At 35.8% G+C, this 18,084-nt stretch overlaps 1 protein-coding gene across 4 annotated transcripts in view; it reads right to left on the minus strand.

Annotated features, from left to right (window-relative positions):
- Positions 1 to 1,596: 1,596 nt before the first annotated feature.
- The window catches only part of LOC144971326 (uncharacterized), a 40,909-nt gene continuing 24,421 nt past the window's right edge, over positions 1,597 to 18,084 (minus strand). For 2 of the 4 annotated variants that reach the window (XM_078912000.1, XM_078912001.1), the window contains 9 exons: positions 16,693 to 16,778; positions 15,922 to 16,046; positions 15,151 to 15,237; positions 14,598 to 14,689; positions 13,420 to 13,502; positions 10,702 to 10,826; positions 10,313 to 10,468; positions 9,269 to 9,407; positions 1,597 to 7,461 (listed from right to left, as the gene is read on the minus strand). In XM_078912000.1, the coding sequence (XP_078768126.1) occupies positions 6,615 to 7,461; positions 9,269 to 9,407; positions 10,313 to 10,468; positions 10,702 to 10,826; positions 13,420 to 13,502; positions 14,598 to 14,689; positions 15,151 to 15,237; positions 15,922 to 16,046; positions 16,693 to 16,778 (1,740 nt within the window). In that variant the 3' untranslated portion in view covers positions 1,597 to 6,614. Of the gene's footprint in view, positions 7,462 to 9,268; positions 9,408 to 10,312; positions 10,469 to 10,701; positions 10,827 to 13,419; positions 13,503 to 14,597; positions 14,690 to 15,148; positions 15,238 to 15,921; positions 16,047 to 16,692; positions 16,779 to 18,084 lie in introns of all 4 variants that reach the window. The other 2 variants (XR_013645115.1, XM_078912002.1) reach the window with 2 other exon arrangements.

An 18,084-nucleotide genomic window follows, 5' to 3' on the forward strand; every position in this document is an offset into this window, starting at 1 on the left:
GACCCTTTGTAAAGCGCTTTTGACACGTTTAATGGACATTGTCCTATATATAAGCTCAATTTTTAAAAACATTTTTTTGTTTGTTTTACATTACTTAGCCATCTTACTCATCAAGGGTCCACTATTTGGAGATGGACCATGCCTGCAAAATTTTGAAGATTAATGCATGCAGGGATAGTGCATAATGAAATGAATCTATTCTAGGACAAATTACGATAAATATTAGTTAAAAGACGAAAGCTGTGAACCGATGTAAATTCCACTGGTGTTCATTTTTTAGGGGTTTAACTGCGCCTGCGACGCTATTAGGTCATTTCAGCGATAGTAAAAGAAATATGATAGGTGAAAGTTGTAGATATGAAGTTAAAAGAACCAAAGAAAAAGAGGGACAAAGGGGACTGGTCAAATAGAGAACAGAAGATTTCTGGAGCAATCAATCGATGTGCCCATTATGACATTACATAAAAGTCCCATCCATGCACAAGCCAAGGATCACCCTATGAAAGAGACACTCAAATGTTTACAAAATACAGTATACAGTTCTCCAGACTAATAATCACATATAACATAACAGTAACAGAGAGATAATTTACAAGGAAAAAATATCATCTCTCATAAAAGCTAAGAAAAACAAACAAACCGAGCAATCTCAATCCTGAACAAAGACAGAGCAACTTACATGGAATGAGAAAACATGGAGATTATGATAGATTAGGTTCAGCAAGTGACCTCCTGCCCACCATGGGAGATCAGATTCCCACCTAGAAATTCCAACTGCCCCAGGGAGCAAAAATGTTCCCTGGAATCTTGGGGATCTGCCCCCACCCATAATATAATAGTGAAATGGACATGTATTCTGTTGTGTAATGGGGCTGTGTTTTGGTCTGATAGGACGCTCGCATTCCGACCTGTAGGACCCTTGGACAAATCATGTTTGTTTGTTTGTTGCTTTAGGTCTCTTCCAACACAATTGAGGTTATATGAGAGACCGCTGAAACAAAAAAACAAGCAATCTAACACTAACAAAAATAGTACAAATGTAAATCAAAATCATAACCTAAAGATATCATAAGCTAAATTATAAATAACCAAGAACAAACAGGCAGAAGATTTACAGAAAAAAAATATCCCCTGTCAAAAATACAATCACAAACCAAAGAAGCAGGATAGGCTAGTAAAGAGAAGAAGAAACGACATCACTATCGGATCGTACACCCATGCGAACATCATAGGTATACGATTCAAGGGTGATGCTCCCATCCAACCACCCGCTGCTCTGTACAGTGCAAAGCTGAGTCCTTGGAAAAAACTACACAAGATTCTCTATCTGCACTCAGGTGTAAAATGGGAATGACGGGCTAGTACACAACATTGTGTCAGTTGGTAATACATTGTAATAGATAGCGCCTTACAGATGCCATGTCTTGCCTAACATTTTAAGTGTTGATGTTGGCTTGGAATTCCTTGTAAAGCACTTTTGAGTACTTTTTATGCAGATATTACGCTATATTCATTTTTTTTTAAATCTCACGCTGAATTGATTTTCATATTGACGGCGAAGGGGTTGGAAAAGAGGGAAAAACAAAACCATATCTATTAACATTTATCATTCATTTTATTTCTTGAAAACGTGTCAACAATAATAACAATAAATTTTTAAAAGTTAAACACAGTCCAATACTTTGTTCTACTATTATTGTTTTCAAAAGTTTTCCAAACACCTGTGCTAATTTGGCTACTATGGACAACAAATCTGTTGCACACTGCCAAAACTCCTTTTTAAAGAAAACATTAGCTTCATATATTATATGGATCTATTTAAATAACAGCAACTTTTTCAGTGTACTAGTTGGAGATCACCTAAAAGTCTCAGCCAGACATCTGCATAAGGTCACTAAGTTATTTTGTTTTTAAGGGGTTTACGGCGCTTGCAACACATTTAGGTCCTATCAGCGCCAGTAAAAAGGAAGAAAATTGGATAGTGAAAAGTATCTAAATGTATAAAAAAAAAGGACGAGGAAAAAAAGTAAGACAAAGGGCAGTGGTTCAAATAGGGAGCAGATGTAGATTCCAAGAGCACACTATCAGTGTACTTATTTTGAGATCACCTGAATGAAAATGTCTCACCCATACACCAGCACAAGATCCCACTAAGAGGAATACACTCAAATGCTTACATTATACATTCAAAATAACAAACATAATAATACATAACAGAGAGATGATTTACAATGAAAAAAATATCATATCCCAAAACAATAACTATGCATTTGACTGTTTCCCTCCCAGTCAAGCACTACGGCCAGGGCCAGGGTAAAACCAAGTAATCTCATTCAAGACAAAGACAGAAAGCAAATTTAGGGGGATAGAATACAAGTACCTCTCTGCCCGGGGATAAGGACTCAGACCAGGACAAATCTAATCTCATTCCAAGACAAAGACAGAAAGCAGGTTGGAAAACATTGGGGGTTAGAAGACAGCAAGTGATCCCCTTGCCCTCTATGACTATGGGCCCCTACAAGAGGGAATAGATGTTGAATACAGGAGAGGGACATGGACAACCTTCCTTCACTTCTCCCCCATCCTAGTTGATAGTATTGAGGGATGATAATGATGTGGTAATTTTAGTGATTATGAAAATAATGATAAGGTAGTGGTGGTTGTATTGATTCTTAATGAAAACTTGGAACTTCTATTTCGGCAGATTTCCGTCTTAGGCATAAGATTCTCAGCACTGCTGATAGATATGAATAAAGGTTTAAATTTTTTAAAATAAAAAAAAACTCATGGCAAATGCTTTGCCCACAGGTGAGTGAGAGATTCAAGTATTTAATGGAGTAAAAAGTTCCAGGAATGTACCGAAGAATATTTTTTAAAATACAGTGAAAAATCGGTTGATCATTGAACACAAATGAATCTGCTGCCTTCTTGTATGAACGTGTGACAGAATGTTAAAATGTTATGTTTTTTGTTTTTAAGGGCTGTACAGCGCTTGCAACACATTTAAGTCATATCAGCGCCAGTAAAAAAGGAAGAAAATGGGATTGTTTGTTTGTTTGTTTTTAAGGGTTTTACGGCACTTGCAACACATTCATTGAGGTCATATCAGCGCCAGTAAAAAGGAAGAAAATGGGATAGTAAAAAGTTCTAGAATTGCAAGTAAAGCACCCAAGAAAAGGTAAGACAAAGGGGAAATAGTTCAATTAGATTCCAAGGGCACACTATCAAAGTACCTACTTAGTTTGAGATCACTAAAAGTAAAAGTCTCATCCAGATACAAGCACAGGTCCCCACTAAGAGGAACACACTCAAATGTTTTACAAACATATATAATATAAAGAAAACATAATACAGTGCATAACAGAGAGATGATTTACAAGGAAAAAAATACCATCTCCCAAAACTAACTATACATTTGACTGTTTCCGTTTAAGCCAGGGCACCTGGTCAGGACCAGGACAAAACCAAATAATCTCATTCCAAGACAAAGACAGAAAGCAAGTTGGAAAACAGATATAGTGGGATAGAAGACGCAGTAAGTACCTCCCTGTCTACTATGGGAGGTCAGTCTTTTTGTTTTTAAGGGTTTTACAGCGCTTGCAACACATTAAGGTCATATCAGCGCCAGTAAAAAGGAAGAAAATGGGATAGTCAAAAGCTCTAGAATTACAATTAAAGCATCCAAGAATAAGGCAGACAAAGGGGAATTGGTTCAAATAGGAAACAGATGTAGATTCCAAGAGCACACTATCATTGTACTTAGTTTGAGATCACCTAAAAGTCTCATCCAGACACAAGCACAGGTCCCCACTAAGAGGAATACACTCAAATGTCTACAAATCATATGTTAAAAATGAAAAGAGTAACAGTACATAACAGATGATTTACAAGGAAAAAAATATCATCTCCCAAAACTATAACTACACATTCGACTGGTTCCCTCTCAGCCAAGGACTCCGACCAAGGTCAGGACTAAACCAAGCAATCTCACTACAAGACAAAGACAGAAAGCAATTGGAAAACAGATATAGTGGGATAGAAGACGCAGTAAGTACCTCCCTGTCTACTATGGGAGGTCAGGAACCCCACCCAGAAAAATGGGACAGTAAAAAGTTTTAGAATCACAATTAATGTTAAGTATCAAAAACAAAAAAAAAAACGAAGACAAAGGGGGATTAGCTCAAATAGGGAAAAGATGTTGATTCCAAAAGCACACTATAAATGTACTAAGTTTGAGATCTCATCCTGACACAAGTACAGGTCCCTGCTAAGAGAACACAAATGTTTACAAATAATATGTAAAACAAAAATAATACAATGCATAACAGAGAGATGATTTACAAGAAAAAAAATATCATCTTCCAAATCCTAACTATACATTTGACTGTTTTCCCTCTCAGCAAGGGTATCCATCCAGGGCCAGGACAAAAACCAAGTAATCTGTTTTTGTTTTTCAGGGTTATACGGTGCTTGCAACACATTTAGGTCATATCAGCGCTAGTAAAAAGGAAGAAAATTGGATAGTAAAGACATTCCTGGTGTACAACTAAAAGGACTTGAATAAAAAGTAAAAGACAAAGAGGAATTGTTTGAATAGGGAACAGATTTAGATTCCAAGAGCACACTATCAGTGTGCTTAGTTTGAGATCACCTGAAAGTCTCACCCAGACACAAGCACAAGATCTCACTAAGAGGAATACACTCAAATGTTTACAAATCATATGTTAAAAAATAAATAAATAAATAACAGTAAATAACAGAGAGATGATTTACAAGAAAAAAAAATATCCCAAAACTATACCTATACATTCAACTGTATCCCTCTCAGCCAAGGACTCCAGTCAGGGTCAGGACAAAATTAAGCAATCTCATTCCAAGACAAAGACAAAGCAATTGGAAAACGTATACAGGGGGATAGAAGATACAGCAAGTACCTCCCTGCCCACTATGGGAGGTCGGGAAAATATCTCATAATATATTGATACACATATGTTTTGTTTTAATGGTTTTTACACATTTAATGCCATTTATTATTATTATTATCAATCATTTAGGTCATTTCAACACCAGTAAAACGGAAGAACATGGGATAGTAAAATAAAAAAAAGTTATAGATTTACAAATTGAAAGCCCACAATAAAAAGCAAGATAACGGAGAATGGCTCAAATAGGAAACAGATGTAGATTCCAAGAGCATATCAGTGTACTTTGAGATCTAAAAGTCTCATCCAGACACAGTACAGATCCCCACTAAAGGAATACACTCAAATGCTTACAAAGCATTACATAATTAAAACAAGAATGTAACAGTACATAAGAGAGATAAATAACAAGGAAAAAAACATAATCTCCCAAAATCTCGAGCAAATAGGCCCGGTCCCGACTTGTTCGAGATTTCTGTGCTCGAGTGCATACATTTGACTGTTTCTCTTCCAGCCAGGGAAAGGAAAAAAAACCATTCCAAGACAAACACAGAAAGCAAGCTGGAAAACAGATATAGGGGTATACAGGGGTGAGAATTACTAGTCACAAAAAAAGGAGGAAATTTTACAGTAAGTAGATTAAGACCCAAACATGATGTGGTGGTGGTTGTAGTAGTAGTGGTGGTAGGGATGATGATGATGTGGTGGTTGTAGTAATAGTGGTGGTAGGGATGATGATGATGTGGTGGTGGTTGTAGTAGTAGTGGTGGTAGGGATGATGATGATGTGGTGGTTGTAGTAATAGTGGTGGTAGGGATGATGATGATGTGGTGGTAGTTGTAGTTGTGGTAGAGATGATGATGATGTGGTTGTAGTTGAAGTAGTAGTGGCGATAGGGATGATGACGTGGTGATTGTAGTGGTGGTGGTAGGGATAATGATGTGGCGGTGGTTGTAGAAGTAGTGGTGGTGGTGGTTGTAGTATTGGTGGTTGTTGGAACCCCACCAGGAATAATTTTGAAAGATTAACATTCCTGTCAGATTTGTAAAGTATTGTATTGTAAATATACATGCTACCATTTTTATCACAAGTTTAATTGAAACAAGACAACAATAATCACCTTTTTTGTTTGTTTGTTGCTTTAGGTCTCTTCCAACACAATTGAGGTTATATGAGAGACCGCTGAAACAAAAAAAAACAAGCAATCTAACAAAAATAGTACAAATGTAAATCAAAATCATAACCTAAAGATATCATAAGCTAAATTATAAATAACCAAGAACAAACAGGCAGAAGATTTACAGAAAAAAAAATATCCCCTGTCAAAAATACAATCACAAACCAAAGAAGCAGGATAGGCTAGTAAAGAGAAGAAGAAACGACATCACTATCGGATCGTACACCCATGCGAACATCATAGGTATATGATTTCAAGGGTGATGCTCCCATCCAACCACCCGCAATAATCACCTTAAAAAAATAATTTTCATATTTTGTTTCAACATTTCTTTGAAACGAACTTTGGTAAAACAAAATTCTGTACATGGCAGTTATTCAAAATTATTTTGAAATGTAATTCTTAAAATTTAACTTGGCACTTGGTTTTAAACAACAAATTTGTAATGAGCATCTATCTGTAGTAAAGGGAATATCACAAGTTGCCCAATACATAACATATTTCAACAGGAAAATTTACTGACTTGGAATACTGAATAAACTTGATTTCAATAAACGACTTCTTCCTTGCAACTTTTCTTTTTCTTTCTGTAATTCACTTTTAACTTGGATTTCATTCCTAAGATGTGTCTGCAAAGACGGCCTGCTTTGACTTATTGAATCAACCTCAGTACTTTCAGGGAATGAACTATACCCCGATTCTGCAGTTGAGAGAGTCTCACAGCTACTGCTGGAAGAACAGTCAATGCCTCCTGTCCTTTTAGAATTATCACATTCATTGTCCAATACTTGACAAAACAAATCCGAGGCCCATTCAGAATTTGCCACAGTGCCCCAGCAATCGTCATCCTCAGACTCATAAATATGTCCTCTAGCAGGTAGTTTAACCTTTCGAATCAATTCCTTGTCATCCTCAAAAGCATTATCGTCGTCAATTGATTTAAGACTGAAGAGAGGTTCTCTTTGTTGAGCAATATTTTCATCCTTTACTTGTTTTTTCAATCTTCTGCCAAGCTCAAAAATGGACAGATTGCCGTCAAGTTTACTTGGACGAATAGAGGAAGGTGAAACCTGTTTCCTTCCCTTGTAAGGAGAGATTCGTGGTGAATTATTTTGAGCTTGAACACATGAGGGTGACAATCCATTTTGAACAGGTTTCAATTCTTGGTTCTTGTTTGATTTCATCGATGAAGTCTGTCGTATTTTTTTTTCCAATTCAGTAGGGGAATGTGTGATTTGAGTACTTGAAACATTTTTCATTCCTTTGGATTTGGATGACTGGGCCACGGACATCAGATTCTTAGCCATTTTGGTCACTTCATCGAATTTGTCCATGAAAATGTCTGCAGCCAACTTGCTTGCTCTGACAATGTAAAAAAAATAATTCAATTTATCTGTTGAAAGAGGCAAATTAAACTTCCAAAATAAAATATTACTGGCAAGACGATTTGCATACATATATAGATACAAATGAGAGAGAGAGAGAGAGAGAGAGAGAGAGAGAGAGAGAGAGAGAGAGAGAGAGAGAGAGAGAGAGAGAGAGAGAGTTAGAGAGAGAAAGAGAAAGAGAAAGAAAGAGACTGGAAATCAGAGATGAATACTCTCCAGTAAAAATGTGAAGTTAATGCAAATTCACTGAGCCTTTCACAAAAGCCAATTGTACTTTCCAGTATGCATTTAAATATGAGTTCAATGTTATGTGAGTGTAAGTCACAAGAAATCCCCTTTTGCACGCTAGGAACATTATAATATAGAGGGGATCCCGATAGCCCGGTTGGTAGAGCACTCATTTTACCAACAAAGGGACTGAGATTGATCCCAGGTGCAGATGAGATGGTTTCCTAAACCCCTTGTCCATAGACAAGCATCCTTTCCAAAGGGTAGCAAGTAATTACTATTGTGCATTCGTGCTATAGAAACTGGGATAAACTCTAGGTTTGTGAGCCCAATGGCTCTAAATAATTTTAACAGCATGTTTTCAGAAATTGAACAAACAAATATATGTATATATGAACATTTTTATATAATGCATTACCACAGATTTACCCTTCTCAATACACTTCATTTATTCATTCCTCCATCAGGCCATATGAAAACAAAATTTTGGTTTCATGAAATCACTTTCTTTTCGCCCCGGATTGATCTTGAATTGTATTTTTGACAACAGATCAACAAGAGATGTACAAAGGTGCATGCAGAATGTAACAATACCTCTAATTGTACACTTCTCTACAACATCATGACAATGTGTGAGCCCACTCACACCTGAATCAAGTGGAGTAATATAAATGTAAAGTGCCTTGCCCAAAGACGCATCTCTTTGGGTAAATCTTTCCAATCATGATCACCTATCCTGCCACTGATCATGCTTAGCAGAGCTGCCAACCCCATCTGATGAGAATGTGTACAATGGGACCTCAAAATGGGGGAGATTTCATAAAAATGGGTACAATCCTGAAATCGATGGAAAATAACCATTGTGAAAGTAAGAGGAAGGTATAATTACATAAAGACACACCACACAAGCTCAATTGCAGCAACAATGATGTTCCCAAGACTATAATCCAATCCTATAAGAATTCTACCTCCCAGCATGAAGATCATAATTGGTCAAAAAATATATGAATATCCACTTGGTCACCAAGGTTTCTCAATTGGCTAGTAATAATATGAATTACAACTAAAGAAAACTGAAGTGACTCTGTACACTAAAAATGGATACAATATTGGGGGAAATGTGTACAAGCGTACAATCACTGAAAATGCGTACAATTCCGCATTTTTTGCAGTAGGTTGGCAGCTCTGTGCTTAGCATTGTTTGACTCTGGTACAAGGCAAAACATGCCACCACTTTTACTTAAAACCATAACAAACTTGGTGAAACCTTGAACGATCTAATAAATTCTAATAAGTAATAAAAAACATTCAAAAAAGTATTTTTTTCTAAAATGCCTGTAGTTTTTAGGGTTTAAAAAAATATTAAATTTTGGATCAATACTTTAACGAACATGTTGATTTATAGGAAATAGCCTTGAGATTTCAATGCATGTACATATAAATTTCATTGCTGAGTGGCAATCAATGGGTGGAAAATGTAAAAGTAAATTTAGCAATTCTGTGGTTATGGTTAAGAAATTGAATATAAGCAAATTTTTATATTTCACTCCTACCCATTTTCAATCCTATCAGAGAGATCTTGTAAAGAGTGTTGAGATCTGTGTGACAAGCCTTGTGTGAAAGGAAAACTCTTTGTTGTGTAGCTCTTCTTGTCCACCACCTCCAAAATGTGATTAAAACCTGACTGTGGAGCTGAAATTAAAAATTTTTTTAAATTTATATTTCATAGACAATTTTCATCTTTAAAGTAAATCGGCCACAACCATTTTTGTAAATAATCAGACTTTAAAGAGAGAAATTCAATCAAAGGTACAAGACTATATAGGCACTTATGTTGGTAACAACAAGAGATGAAGTGAGTAGAAAAGTGCCAGAAGACAATAGAGAATAAAAAATTTTCGCGGCGGTGGTGGGGTTTGAACCCGTGACCTTATTGGTACGACGACAGCGCCTGGCCGGTGAGAGCGTGACTCTACCGTATGAGCTATCCACGAATCCAAAAAAATTCATATCAAACTCAGGTCATTCATTAAGAGCCTTCTCTCACCGATTACTGGAGGTAGCGGGTACACACACACAACCAACGCGAAGTATTTAGCCAGCAGTTAAGCTTAATAGCCAATATTCTCAACACAAACATATAACATAGAAACAATTGAGACATTGAGTTTGCTCCGGTATATGGGGTGAATTTTTAATTCAGAAAAGTGAGTGGAGCAGGCACTTATGTTGGTAACAACAAGAGATGAAGTGAGTAGAAAAGTGCCAGAAGACAATAGAGAATAAAAGATTTTCGCGGCGGTGGTGGGGTTTGAACCCAAGACCTTATTGGTACGACAACTCTGCATTCTCTATTGTCTTCTGGCACTTCTCTATACCGGAGCATACTCATATGTTTGTGTGTCTCTCTCTCTCTATATATATATATAAATATATATATATTTTATATATATATATATAAGAGAGAGAGAGAGAGAGAGAGAGAGAGAGAGAGAGAGAGAGAGAGAGAGAGAGAGAGAGAGAGAGAGAGAGAGAGAGAGAGAGAGAGAGAGAGAGAGAGAGAATATGATAATTTTTTAAAATATAAGGTTTGTTACCTTTCAGAGAACACATCTTTGATCTGAGAAAGCTATAGGATTCGTGTAAACGACTCCTATTAATGACAGATTCAATATCAGATGTTCTGCTTGCCAACTTTTCATCCAGTTGATAATTTGTATCGATGGTTGGAACAATACTCTTAGATCCTCTTCCTGAGCAAAGAAATAAAAATGAACCAGTCAACAAATCAGCTTTTAATGTTAATCACCCCCCCCCCCCGCCCCCATGCTCATAATTTAAAAACAAGTCTTTCAACATTAATCGAGCTTCCCTTTGAAAAAAAAAAGTTATAAAATGATACATAGCAATAAGTACTTACCTGTCTAGAGCAAAAAAAAAATAAAAATAATAATTTATAAAATGATACATAGCATTAAGTACTAACCCTTCTTGAGCCGTCCAATAGTATCATGAGCAACATCAACTATTATAGGCTTGTTCTTCACCTTCCATCCATTTAAGTGGGTAATGGCATTTACAGCATCTTCTGGATTAGCAAAGCGAACAAACCTGGGGAGAATAAAGGCTTGTTTGTTAGCAAGGGTTTTGCACAGCGCTTGCAACACTTTAAGGTCATTTCAGATTTAAAAAGGATGGTCAACTTTTTAAAGAATTAGATCAAATTATGAACGAGTGATTCGAACAAAATATGTCAAAATTTTAAAGAAATAAACAGTACATTTAAAGGAAATTAGCTAGCCAGAAGCCATCTAAAAGCCCCACACTGACACTACTACAAGATCCTCGTCAAAAGGGATACACCCAGATATTTGCAAAATATGTGTTATATAAAACCTTAACTATGAGATGCCATATACATCAATATATGTATTCACAAAGAAATGAACTGTGACTAACTTCTGTTAAAAAGTGGTGCTTTATTTATTTTGCTAAGTATATTTTACATAGGTCTTCATCTATCATGTTACAGATGTGACTGATAGTTCTTAATATAAACCAAAAATGTGATAGAGCTTTGATGTTTGGTGTTGCATACTTGTCTAGGCTAAGTCATTTGAAAAATGTGATGAATATGAGCGAGTATCATCAGCATATAGGCGATGACCAATGCTGTTGTTACTGAGATGAATAATGTAGATAGCGGTATGTTAGTAATCGTATGAGCCAAACACTGAGTATATAATAATAATATGGCATTTGTATAGTGCTTAACCCCATTGATAAGATAAGATAAGATAAGTTAGGATAATATAAGATATACTTTATTGAAATTATTATTTATAGAAATTATGGTAATATGTTACACATCAGTCATCTTTATATTACAAGGTACAAGCAAAGCTATAAGGAGAAGCGTTTCTAAGCGTCTCATATAAATGGTTCCGCTGAAATGATAGTAACCGGTGGTAACTTGCCATTGATGACTACTTGTGCTATTCCTTCAATATTTAGACAGCAATGCCAGTGATACAAACAGACCGCCTAACACACTTCTTGTGGGACTGGGATTTGTGTTTTAAAACTTATTTGTTACAAGACTGTCAGTTGAAAAAAAAAAAAATAAATGAAAAAAGTGGAGAAATTTGCTTTAATCCATTGCTGGCCGGGCATAATCTGAAAAAATGTCTCTTGCAGACCATGCGAGGGGAGATAACTCTTCCAAATTGCATAGTACACTTCATTAAAAAATTCATTGCAAGAATGTGACGCATGCTAGAAACAAAATAAAAGCTGTTTTGTTTTTTGTTTGTTTGTTGCTTTAGGTCTCTTCCAACACAATTGAGGTTATATGAGAGACCGCTGAAACAAAAAAACAAGCAATCTAACAAAAATACTACAAATGTAAATCAAAATCATAACCTAAAGATATCATAAACTAAATTATAAATAACCAAGAACAAACAGGCAGAAGATTTACAGAAAAAAAAATATCCCCTGTCAAAAATACAATCACAAACCAAAGAAGCAGGATAGGCTAGTAAAGAGAAGAAGAAACGACATCACTATCGGATCGTACACCCATGCGAACATCATAGGTATATGATTCAAGGGTGATGCTCCCATCCAACCACCCGCAAAGCTATTTTGGAAAGAAGAATGAATGGCCTTTAATTTGATGTATTGTTTTGGACTATTGATTTATATTTTGATTTGAAAAAAAAATTTTAAGTTGAAAAATATGCAATAATATTAAAACATGAAATTCATTGTCAATGTCATCAAAATTCGCATCCAACTCAACCTCAATGTCTGAGTCAGTGTCTGAATGAGCACTATCATCGTCACTATCCAATAAAAAAAAAACGTTGATCACGCCCGAGAATTGAGGAATTCAAACGCCATTCCAGCAACAACAAAAAAAAACAAAAAAAAAAAGACGTTACCACAACCGATTTGGTCGACAAACTTCAAAAAATCACAGCAGACGTTTGACGAATTGAGATAAAAACGATCGGGAAATTTCTAGTTTCACTTTCACTCTTTCTCTACTTTCGTTTTCTAAATAAAAAGAAGTGGTTCTACACACATTTTTAGTTTACGAGTTCAAAGATGCTGGGTACCTGGTGGGCGATATCGGGCGATTTGAACTGTTTGAGATGTTTTTTGAGCGGGCGATTACAGGCGATTTGTGCCGCAATGGGTTAATAATAATGAATAGTATTTCTATAGTGATGGGTCCCTAGCCAACAGCAACATGAAACATGTATAATGAAATAAAAAATTTTTGTTACGACAGAGACAACGCTGTTAATAGCTAGATACTCATTTTACACCCGAGTACAGTGAGAGAATGTGAATAAAGAGCCTTTTCCAAGGACTCAACTATGAGCAGAGCGAGACTCAAACCCGATCCGAAAGCGAGTGTCTACCACAATTCCACCTAGACACACTAATAATAAATGCAGGTCATAACATTTTACAGTTAAAATTTTGATTGTTAAAAATAAAAACAAACCAAAAACACTGCAATATTCCAGACACCAGACAACCAAGTCTAAAAAATAATAAGATTTTCTTGTTTGGGTTATTAATTTCAATCCATCTGTTAGGTTTCTCGATGAAAATTTTAAAAATTTAATAATGGTATCCTGAAGAAAACAAAATTCAAAAATAACAAACAAAACAAAATAAACCAAATTACCCATATTTGAATTCTCCGTGATCATCACTGAGGAACAAATCTTGCACTGATCCACAACTACAGAAAAGATCTTTGACTGCTTTCTTTGAAAATAAGAGATGGAAAATCAAAACTATTTGGAGAGCGTCTCAATTAAAATATAAGAAAAAGAAAAAAGAAGTAAAAACAATGTCAATTGTAATTTTAAAAATCTATGCATTACATAAAAAGTGGGCCATTTAATTAATATTACTATTATTACACCCGGGCACGGAAATCTCGACCAAGTCGGGACTGGGCCTATTTGTTCGAGATTTCCGTGTTGGGTATTTTACAGAGGATTTGAAGGAGGTAAATGTGGGTGGTCTTGATAAAAGTCATATTATAATAACTCTCTGTTATTGTAAACTCTGTCAGTGAGACAGTTCAATATCCTTTTCTCAGCCATCTTTTACAAAATTATGAAGAGAGTTTTCACTGGTATTGCATTTAGTGCATCTTGTCTTGTTCAATTACAGAAATGGAATGACAATTCCCACTGTGTGTGCTTGATAAAAAAAAAAAAGCCAGCATATCTCATTTTGGATTACACACTCAGCATGCGACGTCATTACCTACATCCGGTACCTAAAATCACTACTATCACTGTCACTCCTCACTTAACAGCCTCTTACAGCAGGCTAAAGAGAGAGAGAGGGCATTGCTCTCACCCCACCGTAACACATTAACTGACACTTAGCGATACGGGGAGAGCGATGGCATCATTCGTTTTCGTTCAACACAAACAATTCGCCAAAAAAAAAAATAATTTAATGGACCACAAGGGAATGTCCAGTTTCTTCGAGATTGCCGTGTTGTCCACAGAAAGTGTTCCAAGGTTTTCTTGTTGCCAATACTAATGAAATAGACGGATTAAAACTGGGAATTGTACCAAGTTTGAGATTTGCACGTTCGAGATTTCCGTGCTCGAGTGTATTGTTATCATCATTACATTGTCATTATCAATACTATCATAATATCATTATCATCATCATCATTATAATTATTATAACATTACCATTATTATAATCATCATCATAATCTTCATTGTTGTTGTTGTTGTGTTGTGTTGTTTATGATCTTTTCAATTATTGTTATACTAATGATTAACCGAAAAATTACTGGCAGTACTGAGTATTTTAAATATAAAATGATCATACCTTAGTGACATCTGGATGCAAGTGACCAACATATACAGAATAAGTCTTATGGCTCTTTGGTCTTGATGTAGAACTTGATGTTGATGTAGAACCTTTCGGAAAAGGATTATTGAAGAAAGATGAGATGGTATAGAATAAAAGGAATCATTAGAGACAACAAACGGAAAACGAAGAGAAATACAAAAAAAAAAGAACTTTGGGATCGTTGGTACAAAAGATTTGAACATACCCACACCTGCCATGGGAAGCTAACAAAAAATTTGGGAAAAATCTGAATTAAAGAAAAAAAAATCTGTTTAAACCTAAATTGCAAAATTGTAATCCTCATTTATAAGTCATTCAATTTAACATATAGATTCATTTGCTTGCGAAATAATCACATCTTTCCTAATTGTAATATTACCTTTAAAAATCAGAATCTTGATTTCCCCCCCCCCCCCCCCCCCCCCCCCCCCCCCCCCCCCCCCCCCCCCCCCCCCCCCCCCCCCCCCCCCCCCCCCCCCCCCCCAATACACACACAGTTTAAATCTGCACAATTGGCGAGTCTGCATACCTGTAGTTTGTTTTCTTTGGCAAAGGTTTTCGTTCTTCCCATCATCTTTGGATAAATCATTTTTTTTAGTTTTAGTGGGATCAATATCTGAAAACAAACAAAAGAACAATATTAAGCCTTGTCAAAGAATCAAAGCAGCGAAAGGATGTCTAAGTTATATTTCCCGGGCAAATTTTAATTTATCTGATTTATCATGTTTCTAGACATGTTTTTGTTTTTGAGGGTTTTATGGCGCTTGCAACACATTAAGGTCAAATCAGCGCTAGTAAAAAGGAAGAAATGGGATAGTAAAAAGTTATAGAATTCAATTAAAGCACCCAAGAAAAGGTAAGAAATAGGGCAACTGGGAACAAATCGGGATCAGATGTAGATTCCAAGAGCATACCATCAATGCACTTAGTTTGAGATCACCTATAAGTCTCATCCAGACACAAGCACAAAATCCAACAAAGAGGAATACACTCAAATGCTTACATTATACATAAAAAATAACAAATATAATAATACATAACGGAGAGATGATTTACAAGGAAAAAAATATCATCTCCCAAAACAATAACTGCATTTGACTGTTTCCCTCCCAGCTAGGACTCCGGCCAGGGCCAGGACAAAACCAAGTAATCTCATGCCAAGACAAAGACAGAATTTCCAAAACCCGTGTCATTAATGGAACTAGTGGTTACCTCATAAGGACATTAGCTTGATCAACTATACATTCTTTGATCTAAATTCCATTAAAATCTTTAATAATTCTGTTGTAAAATAACTCACCTTTAGGTATACGATCTACAGTATCACTGGCAAACTGCACAACAATGGATTGGTTTTTCAACATTTTCCCATTTAAACATGTTACTGCTTTCACCGCACTTTCAGGAGTCAAATAACGAATAAACCTGAGGGAATATGAAAAAGATTAGATTCAATAAATACATCTCCCATCTTCTCATATCCTGCCTTGATGTTATTAAAAACAAACACACACACTCACTCTCCCTAGAAAAAGAATTGTTTTTGTTTTTTAAGGGTTTTATGGTGCTTGCAACACATTTAGGTTATATCAGCGCCAGTAAAAAGGAAGAAAATGGGATAGTAAAAAGATCTAGAATTACAATTAAAGAACCCAAGAAAAAGTAAAACATAGGGGAACTGGGAACAAATAGGGATCAGATGTAGATTCCAAGAGCATACCACCAATGTACTTAATTTGAGATCACCTATAAGTCTCAAAAGCACAAAATCCAACAAAGAGGAATACACTCAAATGCTTACATTATACATTCAAAATAACAAATATAATAATACATAACAGGGAGATGATTGACAAGGAAAAAAATATCATCTCCCAAAACAATAACTATGCATTTGACTGTTTCCCTCCCAGCTAGGACTCCGGCCAGGGCCAGGACAAAAACCAAGTAATCTCATTCCAAGACAAAGACAGAAAGCATATTGGAAAACAGATATAAGGGGATAGAAGACACAGTATGTACCCCCTGCCCAGGTCAGGAACCCCACCCAGAAAAAGAGAATTAATCTTACCCATATTGCTTTGGTGAATCACAGAATGAAGTTATGAAAAAATCTTGAATGGATCCACAGCCACTAAATAGATGCTCAATTTCTTTCTGTCAAAAGAAAATCAGTGAATTACAATTAAATAAGATGAGAAATGCTAGATAATCAAAATGTGTAATTCTAATTCCACTTCGGCATGTAATCTCATGACCTGTGATGTTTAATTGAGAGTCCAATTCTGAACGAAGTACAAATGAATAGAATCATGTGACTCATCATGATTTAACGTGTCTGCACAGACAGGACAAATGATACGGAAATGGGAAAATCCCAATTTTACTAATAGTAGTTAATCCGCAATGGGTGGGCATTTATTCCCCATTCGGAATTGGACTCGCAAGAGTCTCAATTAAATATCTTAAACATCAACAGGTAAGTTCGTTTAATTTGAAACTCGATCTTGTATTTTGTATACCAATTCCGAATTGGGAACAATGGAAAATTAAAAGTATTTGTTTGTGATACTCACTCAAATATCTGAAAGTACAGTTAATGTAAAGTCCTTCTGAACCTTATGTGGTTTGTGGTAAAATCTATGAAAAGTCAATTCTGTTGACCAATCAGCTGTTTTGATAACATCAATATTAACCCCTATTTGAGCTGCTTTGCTATTTGAAGCTGATTGTGTATCAATTTGTGTATCAATACCATGTGTCCCTAGAAAATGCAACATGAGGAGAGGATATTTGGACAAAGAGTTGTTGAGGTTTTCTTATTCGTTTAGTTCTCTGATAGTATTCTTTCAGATATGTCACTGGGCAAATTCTCAGGTCAATGTTGATAAATGCCGTAAAGGAGTCGATCGCTTACTCTCTCACCACCACTGACCATCTCCCCCTCCGTGCGTGTCACTTTCCTTGCAGGTTCATGAACATCTTTTGCCACTGTAATAGCAATTGAGTCAAATTCTTGAACCCCTCTATAATTAATTGCCCCAATTGTCTTTCCTCCCCATGGTTCTCCATATTTAAAAGTGAGGAGCCCATTTTCGCCTTCACCCCTTTGGTTTAACCTTAATTTTTTCTTTTTCTTTTGTCAAACAAACACTGTCTTTTTTTTAATTCATATTTTCATATCCCTCTTTATCTTTTGGGATAAGAAAGCTTCCCCCTCTCATGGGTAGAAGACAAATGACCAATAAATTATGTCCTCCTCCATTGTCCCGGTCGCAACCAAGGACCAAATTGTTTGTTATAACAAACAGGTGGTGATGTAATTACTGATTGAAATAACAACAAACAAAGAGATTGCCCATAATATAGTCAAGTGAAATGCAACTAAACAATATCACAATGAAATTATAGTAATCCAATAATAAATGTTGAAAATTCTAAAACACATAACACGTCTGGCCTG

Source organism: Berghia stephanieae, chromosome 4, assembly GCF_034508935.2.
Source record: "Berghia stephanieae isolate SIO BIC M18660-M18661 chromosome 4, UCSD_Bste_1.3, whole genome shotgun sequence".
Taxonomy (NCBI): Eukaryota; Metazoa; Mollusca; class Gastropoda; order Nudibranchia; family Aeolidiidae; genus Berghia; species Berghia stephanieae.